Genomic DNA, 12,500 nt, shown 5'->3' on the forward strand with positions numbered 1-12,500 from the left:
GAACATGACGAAGAGAAAGAAGAACAAGAACAAAATAAACAAGAAGAGCTGATATGATAATAATAAAAGAAAAAGAAAAGAAAAACTCGAATTAAAAAGAACTCAAACATGCCGGAATATTTACAAGGACTGAACGCAAATGTGGGTTGTTTACGGAGCGCTGCACACACGCGAGTCACGGCAAACACTGCTATAAACATCGCGGCGCGGCGCTCGGCTACGCTTTATTTTATCTCTATAATGGAATGTTTACAGAGGCGAAGATTTACACGCGAAGAAACGAACGAAAACAAGCCAATCGCGCTCATCACTCATGCCAACAAGCGCAAGGATGAGATGCGTACTGTGTTTTATAAGCGTATTTTTAGAGTAATTAGTGCCATATTTATTCAAGGTCCGCTTCAACTATAACCTCAAATATGTGTTGCAAAAGTCAGTGCAATGTATCTTGAATGCGGTGCGTGTCTTTGATCTGTGTTCCCGCCCTCGCTGACGCGTGAACTGCGGCGACAAAGACTTTTTCAGAGCCTGTGTAGGGGAGGACGGAATGCCGCTCCGCCATTCCACTTTGAACCTTACTTAAAATCAGCAGTTATATGGAATGCATGTCGATTGCTACCTGAGTCGTCTGCTACCCTTACTGCTTCCTTACTTTAGCGTTATAAAAGTATAAGAGAATGAAATAAACGTGCAAGTTTTACCACTGGAAAGAAGTCCTTACGTTCTAGCATGAGACAGGAAGGCGGGACTGACCTGTGACGATGACCCGGGCGGTGTTGGAGGCCCTTGGCGAGGTGTCAAAGGCGTGGGCAGCGCGGCAGGACACGCGGGAGTAGGCGTCCGTGGCGGTGAGGCTGGGGATGAGGAGCTCCCCGCTCGGCAGCACCCAGTAACGGCCGTCTGGGGGAGGGGGCACGAGGGGCGAAAAGTTAGTGTGAGGCGGCGGCCGGCGGAAAGGATGGAGGTAAGAGCAGCTTAGGTGGGAAAGGAAAGGAGGGTCAAGAGGATTAAGAGATTGTGTGTGGAGGTATGAATGAAGGAAGATATATATATATATATATATATATATATATATATATATATATATATATATATATATATATATATATATATATGTGTGTGTGTGTGTGTGTGTGAGAGAGAGAGAGAGAGAGAGAGAGAGAGAGAGAGAGAGAGAGAGAGAGAGAGAGAGAGAAATAAAATTGTGAAATTGCAAAATAATCTGAGGGCGTAACGCAGCGCCGCGCAGCCAGTCAGACAGACAAGCGACGCACGACCGACAAACAAACAAACTATGAATACATTGACTCAAAATAAATGTAAGGAATGGAGCTGCAAAATGTTTTAACTCTCTCTCTCTCTCTCTCTCTCTCTCTCTCTCTCTCTCTCTCTCTTACTGGAAACGCTAAATTCTGTACTACGTTAAAACAATAGCAAAGTACACAATATCGACCTTCCTCCTCCTCCTCCTTCTCCCCCTCCCTCTCTCCCTCCCTTCCCGTCACCCCCTCTCTTTCCTCCATGCCTCCCCCATCCATCCCTTCTCCCCTCGCTTCCTCCTTTCTACCTTTCCTTCCCACTCTCCCATCCTATTTCCTTCCTATCTCCCCTCATAGCCTCTTTCCCTACTGCCATCCTTCCTTCCTTCCTCCTCTCCTCCCTTCCGGCCTTCTCTCCTTCCTTCTCTCTCATCCTTCCCCCCTTCCTTCCTCTCAATCTCCCTACCCCATACCACCCTCCTTCCTTCCTCCTCTCACCTTCCTTTCCCCTCAACCCACCTGGCCCTCCCTCCTCGTACTTTCTCCTCTCACCCTCCCTCCCTCCCTCCTGTCCCTTCCCTTGCTACAACAAACACTGATAAGACGCCCCTTTGAGCCTCTCCACTTCCCTCCCTCGCCGAAGACAGCTGACACTCAGACATCGGGCGCACGCCAAGCACCGAGGCGAGTGAGATAGTTCTACTAGCGGGGTGGGGGGAAGGGGGAGAGAGAGAGAGAGAGAGAGAGAGAGAGAGAGACTGCTTTGATACCCTGATTGGACTCGAATTGACGTTGTTTTGTAAGTCGCGTTTTTGCATAGTGATCTGTTTGCTCTCTCTCTCTCTCTCTCTCTCAATTACCGCATCAACCACAATATTACCGTCATATATTACTCTCCCCGTCAACCGCTTATCCTCCCTCCCCCTTTCTTCTCCTCCCTCCTCCCCTTTCTTCTCCCTCCCTCCCCTTTCTTCCCTCCCTCCCATTTGCTGCATCTTTTCAACTTTCCTCCAAACTACTTCCTCATTTCTCTTGCCTTGAATCCTTCCTTCCTCCCTCCTCCCTCACCATCTCCCTTTCCATCAATCCTCACCTCTATACCTCCTCTTCCGTCCACTCCCCCTCTCCTTCTCTCTCCCTCCATCCTTTGCTCTCGTCATTCCTCCTCCCCCTCCCACCTCTCTCTCTCTCTCTCTCTTTACTTTCATCGCCTCACCTCTCCTCTCCTTTCTTCCTCCTTCCCTCCCCCCCCCCCCTCTCTTTATTCCCTTGCTCCTCTTTTCTCCACTCGCTTCATTTATCTTTCCATCATAAATCACGCGATGGGGAAGCATTTATTACGCACCTCAGTGGTATACATGCGGATACATATACATACGCACATACATACATGCTACATACACTAATAGAGATAGATTGACACACAGACAGATAGATAGATGGAGAGACAGACAGACATATAGATAGGTTTATAAATATAGGTAATTACACACATATACATACATTCATTCAAAGATACTAGACACAGATAAATATTACATACATACACTCATACATACATACACACAAACAAAACCTTTCATACATACATACATACATACACGCATTCATAAGAACATTTGCAAAGGGTTGAAAACAAATTCATGTGACGCTGAAATGTGGTGTGAGAGCTTAACGTTTTAATTAGCATACATAAACACACACACACACACACACACACACACACACACACACACACACACACATAAATACATCCAAATACAAGAGGCAGGGAAAGAATGAGCATTTCCACACCTCATCCACCACCGTCATTAACAACAACAACAAAAACAACAGCAATAACAACCACCCACCAGCAAGCACAATTTTCACCGCCACTAACAAGAACAACAACAACAGCAACCTTTTAAAGCAGGCACAAACACCACACCCACCACCACCACCACCACCACCTCAACAACAACAACAACAACACCCACTAAGGAGGTGCTTAACTCAGGAGCAATGGCGGGACACCTGTGGAATGATAATTAGCTAACACACGCACCTGGAATACCTCTCCCTCCCTCCCTGCTCCATTCTCTTCTTCCCTCCCCCTCCTCCTCTCTCTCTCTCTCTCACTCACTCCTTTCCTCCTCTGTTCTTTCCTTTTCTACCTCTCCTTCTTTTCCTTCAAACTCATTCTTCGTTAATTTTTCTTTTCCATTCTTTCTTATTCCTTGATTTTCTTTACCCCTATCTTTTTTTCCCTTGTTTTCTTTTATCCTTGTTCTCCTTCTATTCCTCTCCCTTCATTTCTCTTTCATTATCTCTTTCCCTTCTCTTCTTCCTTTTCTATTTTTTTCTCTTATTCTTCCCTTTTTCTTTCCCCCTCTCGTCCCATCCCGTTTCTTCTACTTCTCTCTCCCATCATCTCCCTTTTCCTCCTCTTCTTTCCTCTTCTACGTCTCCTTCTCTTCCTTCCCACCTACTTTTCCTCTATTTTCCTTTTTCCCTTTTGTTCCAGTTTTTCCTTCTGTTTCTCTCCCCTCTTTTCGCACCCATTATCTCCCTTCCCCTTTCCTTCTTTCCTTTTCTACCTCTCATTTTCTTCCATCCTCTTTTCCTTCTTCTTTCTTTCCCTCTCTCCCCCACTCCCTCCTTTTCTCTTCTTTTCTATGTCTTCTTTTCTTCCTTTCTATTCATTCTTCCTCTATTGTTTTTCCTTCCCGCCTTCGTTTTAACTCAATTCTTTTATTTTTTTCCTTCCTATCTCCCTTTTCCTCTTCTTCCTTTCCTCTCCTTTTCCAATCCCTTTCTCCTCTTTTTACGACTTCCTCGCTCACTCTTCTTACACTTTCTCTTCCTTTACTCTTTCTCTGCCCACTCTTTCTTCCTCTTCCTCTTCCTCCACCTCTCTGCTTTCCCTCCTTTGCCTCCTTTCTCCTCTTGCTTCCTTTTTTATTCCACTGCCATACTCTCTCTCTCTCTCTCTCTCTCTCTCTCTCTCTCTCTCTCTCTCTCTCTCTCTCTCTTCCCCTCTCCCTCCTTGAGACACATATCGGATGAAACAATGCGAGGGGGAACAAGAGGGAGAAAGAGAAAAAGAAAAGGTGTAGATTGTTAATTAGAAAAACGAATTAAGAGAATGTTTTTGCGATGTAATTTAGTCAGTCTTCCTGCGAGGCTTACGTGTGTCTGTCTGTTTGTGTCTGTCTGTCTCTGTTTGTCCGTGTGTGTATGTCTATAAGTGCCTTTGTTTGTGTTTGTGTGTGTGTGTGTGTGTGGTGGTGAGGGGGGGGAGGGTGTCTGTCTCTCTCTCCCTCTCTTCTCTCCCTCTCTTCAAGTACTTCCATCTTATCTCCATGCACTCTTTTATTCCCCCGTTATTGTGTTACATACCTTATCTGCTCTCCTCGCCTGCTCCCATTCTGTTGTCTGTCCCTTCGTGTTGCAGCCCTTGTACAATATCCCTTCCATTGTCCCTTGGCGTCCCTTTCTCCTCTGTTGTAAGCTCTCGTATTATCTGCCTTCCCCCTTTCTCCTCCCTCTCTCTGCCTGAACCGGTCATTTTATCAAGTCTATTTTTGCCTTCCTTCCTTCCTTCCTTCCTTCCCTTGCATTGTTTCCATGTGGTAATATCTCCCCCGCCTCCTAAATATTCCCTAGTCTTCCTTAACCCTATTCTTACCCTTGCTAACTAACCTTTACTTGCCGTTCACCCTCTCACCTCACCCGACTGCCCGGTTTGCCCTTCCTTCCTCCCTTCCTCCCATGCTTGCTTCCTCTCGCTTCCCTTCCTTTACCATTCCCCTGCCCTTCACCTTCTAATTAACGCCACCAGCTTTCTCCTGTTCATCCCCCTTCCTTCTTCACCTTTCCTTATTTTCTCTCTTTCGCTATCTATATTATGTTTCGTCTTCTGCCATCATCTTCTCTTTCCTTCCTTTCTTTCTTTCTTTTTTAAGCACCACCAACTTCCTCTTGTCCTTTCCCCTTCCTCTTTCCCTCTTCTTGCCTCCTTTCCCTCTCCTTACTTTCTCTGTTTCCCTTCCTATACCCCGTTTCGTCCTCTCCCTCCATCCTCTCTTTCCTTTCACCTCGCCAGCTTCCTCCTGTTCTTTCCCTCTTCTTGCCTTCTCTTCCCCTTTCCCTTCCCTTATCCCGTATCGTCTCCTCCCTTCATCCTCTCTTTCCTTTCCTTCTTCCTTTCACCTCGCTAGCTTTCTCCTGTTCTTTCCCTCCTTCCTCTTTCCCTCTTCTTGCCTCCTCTTCCTCTTTCCCTTCCCTTATCCCGCATCGTCTCCTCCCTTCATCCTCTCTTTCCTTTCCTTCTTCCTTTCACCTCGCTAGCTTTCTCCTTTTCTTTCCCTCCTTCCTCTCCTCTCCTCTCCTTACTTTCTGTCTTTCCCTTTCTACATCCCGTTTCGTCGTTTTCACTTTTCCCCTTCTTTCTCTTTTCATTTCACCTCGTCAGCTTCCTTGTTTCCCTAATTCTCTTTTCCCTTTTTATATCGTGAGCTCTTCTTTCGTTTCTCAGTGCCCCTTTCTTATTCTGTTCCCCTTGTGATTTTTTTCTTTCTCTTTTGTTTGTGAGTCATTTCTTCTTCTTCACGTCTCTTCCTTTCTTTGAGCCCGATGTCATGTCTCTCCTTTATTCTCCTTTTCCTTCTTCCTTCTTTCCTTCACCTTGTAATCTCTATCTTTTCTTTCCGTGTCCTGTATTTATCTTCTTCTCTCTTCCTCTCTTTGAGCACGATGTCATCTCTTTTCTTTATTTTCCTTTTCTTCCTCTCTTTTTTCCTTCACCTTGTAATCTCTCTCTTTTCTTTCAGAGTCATATATTTCTCTTCTTCTCTCTTCCTTTCTTGCAGCAGGTGTCATCTCTTTCCTCTATTCTCCTTCCCTTCTTTACTTCACCTCTTAATCTCTTTTCTTTTTTCTCTGTGTGTCATACACTTCTATTCCTCTCTCTTCCTTTCTTTCAGGCAGGTGTTATGTCTTTCCTCTATTATACTTCTTTTTCTTCCTTTTTTCCTTTACCTCATAATCTATCTTTTTCTCTTTTCGTGTCATATATCTCTTCCTTTCTTTCAGGCAGGTGTCATCTCTTTTCTCTGTTCTTTTCTTTCTTCCTTCTTTCCTTCACCTCGTAATCTAACCTTCCTCTTTTCTGGTGTCATTTATTTCTACTCCTCTCCTCCTTTCCCTCAGCCCAATGTCACATATCCTCTCTATCCCCCTTCCCTTCCCGTTCTCTCCCTTTCACCGTGCACCTCCACCTCAATCTTTTACAACGTGACCTTTCTCTACCCTCTCACTCTCTCCCTTCCTTCTTCCCCTCCTCTCTCCTTGACCTCGTGCCTCCTCCTCCATCCTTTAAGTAACATGACCTTCTTTCTCTACCCTCTCCCTCTCTCTCTCCTTTCGTTCTTCTCCCCTCGCCTGGTCAACTTTCCTTTCTTGTAACCTCTTCCCTTCTCTTCCTTTCTCTTTTAAGTCATGAAACCTCTGACTCCTCTATTTTCCTTCCTTTTCTCTTCCTTTTTAAATAATGTAACTTTTGACTCCTTTATTTTCCTTCCTTTTCCTTCCCTTTTTAAATAATGTATAATTGACTCCTTTATTTTACATCCTTTTCTTTCCTTTTTAAATCATGCAACCTCTGTCGTTTTCTTGATTTCCTTTCCCTTTCTTTCCTTTTCTAATTCATGTAATCTGTCTCTTTTCCTCTTTTAATCACGTAATCTGTCTCCTTCATTTCTCTTCTCTTTATGTTCCTTTTCCTCTAAATAATGTAACTTATCTCCTTTATTTTCCATTCCATTCCCTCTTTAAATCATGTAACCTCAATCTCCTTCCCTCTCCCTCTTTTCCTCTAACATCCTTCCCTTTTTACTTCTTTCTCCTTTCTTCCTCTTCCTTTCCTTCTTACATCCTCTTTCTCCCTTCTTCCTCTTCCTTTTCCTCTTACACCGTCATCCTTTACCTCAGTCTCCTCCCCACCTCCCCTTCCTTTTCCTCTAACATCCTTCCATTTCAATTCTTTCTCCCTCCTTCCTCTTCCTTTCCTTCTTACATCCTTACCTTTAACCTCTTCCCCTTCCTTTTCCTTTTTCACCATCATTCTTTAACCCAGTCTCCTCCCCACCTTCCCTTCCTTTTCCTCTCACAGCCTCACTCTTCACCTCAGCCTCCCCCTCCTCCCCTTCCTTTCCCTCTCACATCCTCACCTTTCACCCTCCTCCCCGCCACACCTCACCGCCACCACGCCCACCTGTCGCCTCGTCTTACCTGGCCGGGTGGAGGGGGTGAGGGAGCGCCCGTCAACGCTCCACGCGGTGAGGGACACGTGTCGGGCCACAGTCGGAGGAACGTCGCAGGAGAAGACTACGGCGCCGCCCACCACACCCGTCGCGTCGCTCACCCCGACCTCGAAGCGCTGCATCACCACTGGAGGAAGACAGACACACAGGGACGTTAACATACGGCCTGAGTTTCACCTGTATTACACTGGGAACATGGGGACGATTTTAACCTTTCCTTAGAGTTAATAATTTACCTTTTCTAAGTTGATGTAGAGAAATTTCACCTTTCGTTACACACAGAGCATGGGGACGAATTTATCCTTTCCTCAAACAAAAGCTGATATTTTCCTTTTCCTTACAGTTAACAATTTACTTTTCCTAAGCTAAAATTCACCTTCACCTTTTCTTACCTGGGAGCGCCGTGTCACAACTTTACTTTCCCTTACACAAAGTAGCAACTAATCCCTCTTTCTTTACACAGACTTAATAATTTACCTTTCCCTACACAGGTAAGTTAATACGGAGATGATATTCACCTTTCATTTCATGGCGAAGTAACATAAGGACGAATTTCACAACTTTACTTTCCCTTACACAAAGTAGCAGCTAATCCCTCTTTCTTTACACAGACTTAATAATTTACGTTTCCATACACAGGTAAGTTAATACGGAGATAATATTCCCTTTCCCTTTCATGGCGAAGTAATATAAAGACGAATTTCACATTTTCTTACCTGGGAGCGCCGTGTCACAACAATGGGAAAAACACAAAAACATCTTACGTATTAATCATGTAAACTAAAAACCTACACGTTCCATTTCCTTGTACGCCCTGAGGCAGCTTAAGGTATTCAGTATGCCTAACCTACATATAAGGATGATTGTAGTAGTGTGCGAGTTAAAAGAGAAGGGGAAAAACCGCCTCCTCTACCTCATCACTGCGCTGTACGTTTTCTTTCCGCAATAGTAAGAGTAAACGATTATATTCCTTGTCATCCCCCGCCCCTACCCCGTGTGACCACCGTACCAGATTATCGTACTCAGAGCATAGTATTAACCGTTTTCTGACGCCTAACTATTGCCAAGAAACATCAGGATCTAACTCTTTTAACGATATATTTACCGGTTTCTGACGCCTAACTATTGCCAAGAAACATCAGGATCTAACTCTTTTAACGATATATTTACCGTTTTCTGACGCCTAACTATTGCCAAGAAACATCAGGATCTAACTCTTTTAACGATATATTTACCGGTTTCTGACGCCTAATTATTGCCAAGAAACATCAGGATCTAACTCTTTTAACGATATATTTACCGTTTTCTGACGCCTAACTATTGCCAAGAAACATCAGGATCTAACTCTTTTAACCATAACTAATAAATGAGTTTCGTTATTGGAGCCCAGAAGACAGTTTTGGCGTAGGAAGTCGGGAAATATAAGCAGCTGAGTACGACAATCTGGCAACGTTGCGTGTGACCTGTGTGTTTATTTGTGTGTAAATAAGCAAAATCTATTCCGCCGGGTCTGGTGAAGCTCTCCGGCGTTTAGTTTCACCGGGGATCTTTTTCATTTAATTTTCTTAGCCACGGAAATTAATACCAAGACGAAAAGGATAGACGCCTGGCTGTGTTTGTCTTTATCATTCCGTCTGTTCTTCTCATTAAAGCAGGGAAATTAATTGGTACACCTTGTTGCTTCATTTCTATTATCCTTTTTTTTCTACCTCTTCAAACACGAGTATTATTCTCAAGACGGATCATATGTCAGTTCACAGCATTTCCAGGAAGACACCTTACATATGTTTTGTTTTTAAATCATTAATATAATTTTTAAATCAAGTTAATTAATAGAAAGGGGAGGAAACCAGGTAGCTGCCTTCTATTTTTTGTCTTCCCTCTCCTCCGTCTCTTGTATATTTACACATACAAATTAGAGGAAGACTGGAAGGAGAGGGAGAAAGATAAATACCTCATGTTTCTTCTTCTCTCTCTCTCTCTCTCTCTCTCTCTCTCTCTCTCTCTCTCTCTCTCTTCTCTTCTCTTCTCTTTTATTATTTTATTCTCTTCTCTTTTATTTTCTCCTCTTCTCTTTCCTTTCCTTTCCTTCCCTTCCCTTCTCTTCTCTTCTCTTCTCTTCTCTTCTCTTCTCTCTCTCTCTCTCTCTCTCTCTCTCTCTCTCTCTCTCTCTCTCTCTCTCTCTCTCTCTCACACACACATACACACACACACACACACACTAGTTGGACCCACAGATTAAAGGAGGAGAAGGAAGAATGTCGAGGCTTCTATTTTTCTTAATTACCAACACAAATTATAGGAATTAAAGGGGAAAACTGAGGCTTGATTTTGACTCCCATATGAATACGCGGCAATGATAAGGGACGAGGGAAAAAAAGAGAGGGATCTTTTCCTTTTCCCTTTCACACAAACACAAATTAGAGGGAGATAGAGACATAGAAAAGACTTCCATACACATACAAATCACACGACGGGGGTACATAGGAATAAAATTGTTTACCCTTACTACTACAAAAAGAAAACGTACTGCACAGTAATGAGGTACAAAGGGCAATGCTTCCCTTTCTCTCTTTTTAACTGGCACACAATTACAAAGATACACACAAAATAAATACAACAGCAGAAACAGCGAGCACAAACTCATCTTTCACCCCACAGAGGCGGAGAATACGGCTGAACATCCAACCTGTGTTACGCGTATACATAGAAAATGGGAAGAGAGAGAACCAGAGAGAACGGGTAGAGGGGAAGGGAGGGAAAGAGGGGGGACGTAAAAGATATATCGCAACATTTTAATTTCCCTCGAAAATATACACTTTATGCAGGGGAGTCCGCGATACCAGGAAAGAGAACACAATAACCAGGGACAAGAGGATGGAGCGGCGTAAGGGAAGGCTTATGAGGGCGGCGACGGAGCGACAGACTATCCAGAACTCTTCTACAGACGGAGGAGTGGAATCGAAGCCTCATTGAACCTAAATATAAACGTAAATCATACAACTCGTCAGTGCTGATACTCGGGTGGGGGAGGCATGATGGGAGTGGAAGAGAAGTAATAGAAGGGAGTGTTTTATATAATTTCATTGTTTTATGCTTGTTTTTTTCTGCTGTGGGTAGAATCGAAGCCTCATTCCACCTCGTCAGTGCTGATACTCAAGGGGAATAGGAATGAAGGGACTGGAAAAGAAATGTGAGGGAGATGGGAGTGTTTTGTAATCTTTTAACCTTATTCTTATGTCTGTTGTGAGTGGAATCGAAACATTATTCCACCTACAAATAGACATAAATACTTCAACTCGTCAGTGCCGATACGAGGCAGGAATGGAGTGGAAATGGAGGGTCGAGAGTGCGAGGCGTTTTTAATTTCCTGTTAGCATTTTGTATTTATTCTTATGTCTGATATTAATCGAAGCCTTATCCCAGCTTGAAAGATACACTGATCCAACGTTGATACTTTGGTGATATGACGGGAGGGGAGGAGGAGTGTGTAGGAGAAGGGTGCGTTTCATATTCTTCCACTTACTTTTCCCTTTTCATAATCCGTCTGCCTCATTCCAAATATAAACAAACCAGAATTCTAGGAAATCGTTAGTGCGGAATACTGAGGTAGGCAAGGTATAAAGGGAGGGGAGGAGCGGCGAGTTTCATATTCTTTCAAACTCTTTCTCTATTTATTCACTTGTCTGCGGCTCTCTCCTAATGCCCCACCCCTTGATGGCCGCTCACTGACTGGACTGAAAAGGCAAATATAGTTTCTCTTATATTTTAGGTTCCACGCAAAACAGAGAAACGAGTCCGGAAAATTATTCCTGTTCAGACTTTCCAAGCAGCAGGAAAAAACAATCTGAAAAATGTTATTAATAAGGAGAATGAAAACTGGGCATTTTCTAGAATCACTTACGAGAAAAGGCTTATCAGAAGACTACGGGGAATGCAGAGGGAAATAATAACTAAATAACGTGTACATGTTAAAAGTGACGGGAATAATTCACCGCGGAAAGAAAGCAGGAACATTCAAAGACAAATTTATGTGCGCTGATCAATCGTGCAGAGAAGCATTTGAAACGTGTGCATATTTTATGATGTTGAATAGCCTTTGAATTCGGAGCTCGGCTATTTGTTGTTGAGTTTTTTTATTTCGTTTCGTTTCTACTGAAGAGAATAATTAGGTTTTGCTTCTTTATTCTCGTTTATTATTTTTCCCTTCTTTGCCGAGCTGAAAAACGTGATCGCAGCCAAAAACTCGGCGAATTAAAAAGCAGGCCCGGAGGATGTATTGCGTTTTTATTAATATATTTATATCTGCGCACAAGTATTTTGCATATTAATACAATTTTTATTCGGCATAAATCCGCTCAACAGAAAATTGGTTCATAAATTCGTCTATTTCGAAAAAATGAAAAGACTGCTTATGTATACATGCGTGTGGGAATACATATTTGCACACACACACACACACACACACACACACACACACATCACCGGGCTCATAACAAACCAAATTCCATACAAGGTTCGGAGAGTCATACATAATGTTTTTTTTTTTGTTTGTTTGTTTGTTAGTTTTTTTTTTTTTTGGATCATCGCTCAATCCACGTGCACGGCTAAACCTCGGATTAATGTTTGTGTGTGTGTGTGTGTGTGTGTGTGTGTGTGTGTGTGTGTGTGTGTGTGTGTGTGTGTGTGTGTAGCGGGACACGCCTCCACTTCCGGGATGTTTTATAAGAGCACCTCAAGGATTAATACAAGTAACTAATGGGAAACGTACGCCCGGGGCCGCGTAGCTTCACTCACTCGCTCCCTATAATCGCCTTTCTATAATCGTGCACATGACTACTCATTCTATCATTTATTTTTATTACTATTTTATTTATATTTTACTATTTTACTATTTTTATTGCTGATTTTTTCCTATTTATATTTCACTCTTTAC

General features: G+C 43.3%; 1 protein-coding gene across 5 annotated transcripts in view; it reads right to left on the bottom strand.

Annotated features, from left to right (window-relative positions):
* The window catches only part of LOC126983881 (cell adhesion molecule Dscam2-like), a 257,622-nt gene that overhangs the window by 135,059 nt on the left and 110,063 nt on the right, over window positions 1-12,500 (bottom strand). For all 5 annotated transcript variants that reach the window (XM_050837035.1, XM_050837033.1, XM_050837036.1 and 2 more), the window contains exons 4-5: window positions 7,533-7,691; window positions 754-900 (exon numbers count right to left, since the gene is read on the bottom strand). In XM_050837035.1, the coding sequence (XP_050692992.1) occupies window positions 754-900; window positions 7,533-7,691 (306 nt within the window). The remainder of the gene's footprint in view (window positions 1-753; window positions 901-7,532; window positions 7,692-12,500) is intronic.

This window comes from Eriocheir sinensis, chromosome 55, assembly GCF_024679095.1.
Source record: "Eriocheir sinensis breed Jianghai 21 chromosome 55, ASM2467909v1, whole genome shotgun sequence".
NCBI lineage: Eukaryota > Metazoa > Arthropoda > Malacostraca > Decapoda > Varunidae > Eriocheir > Eriocheir sinensis.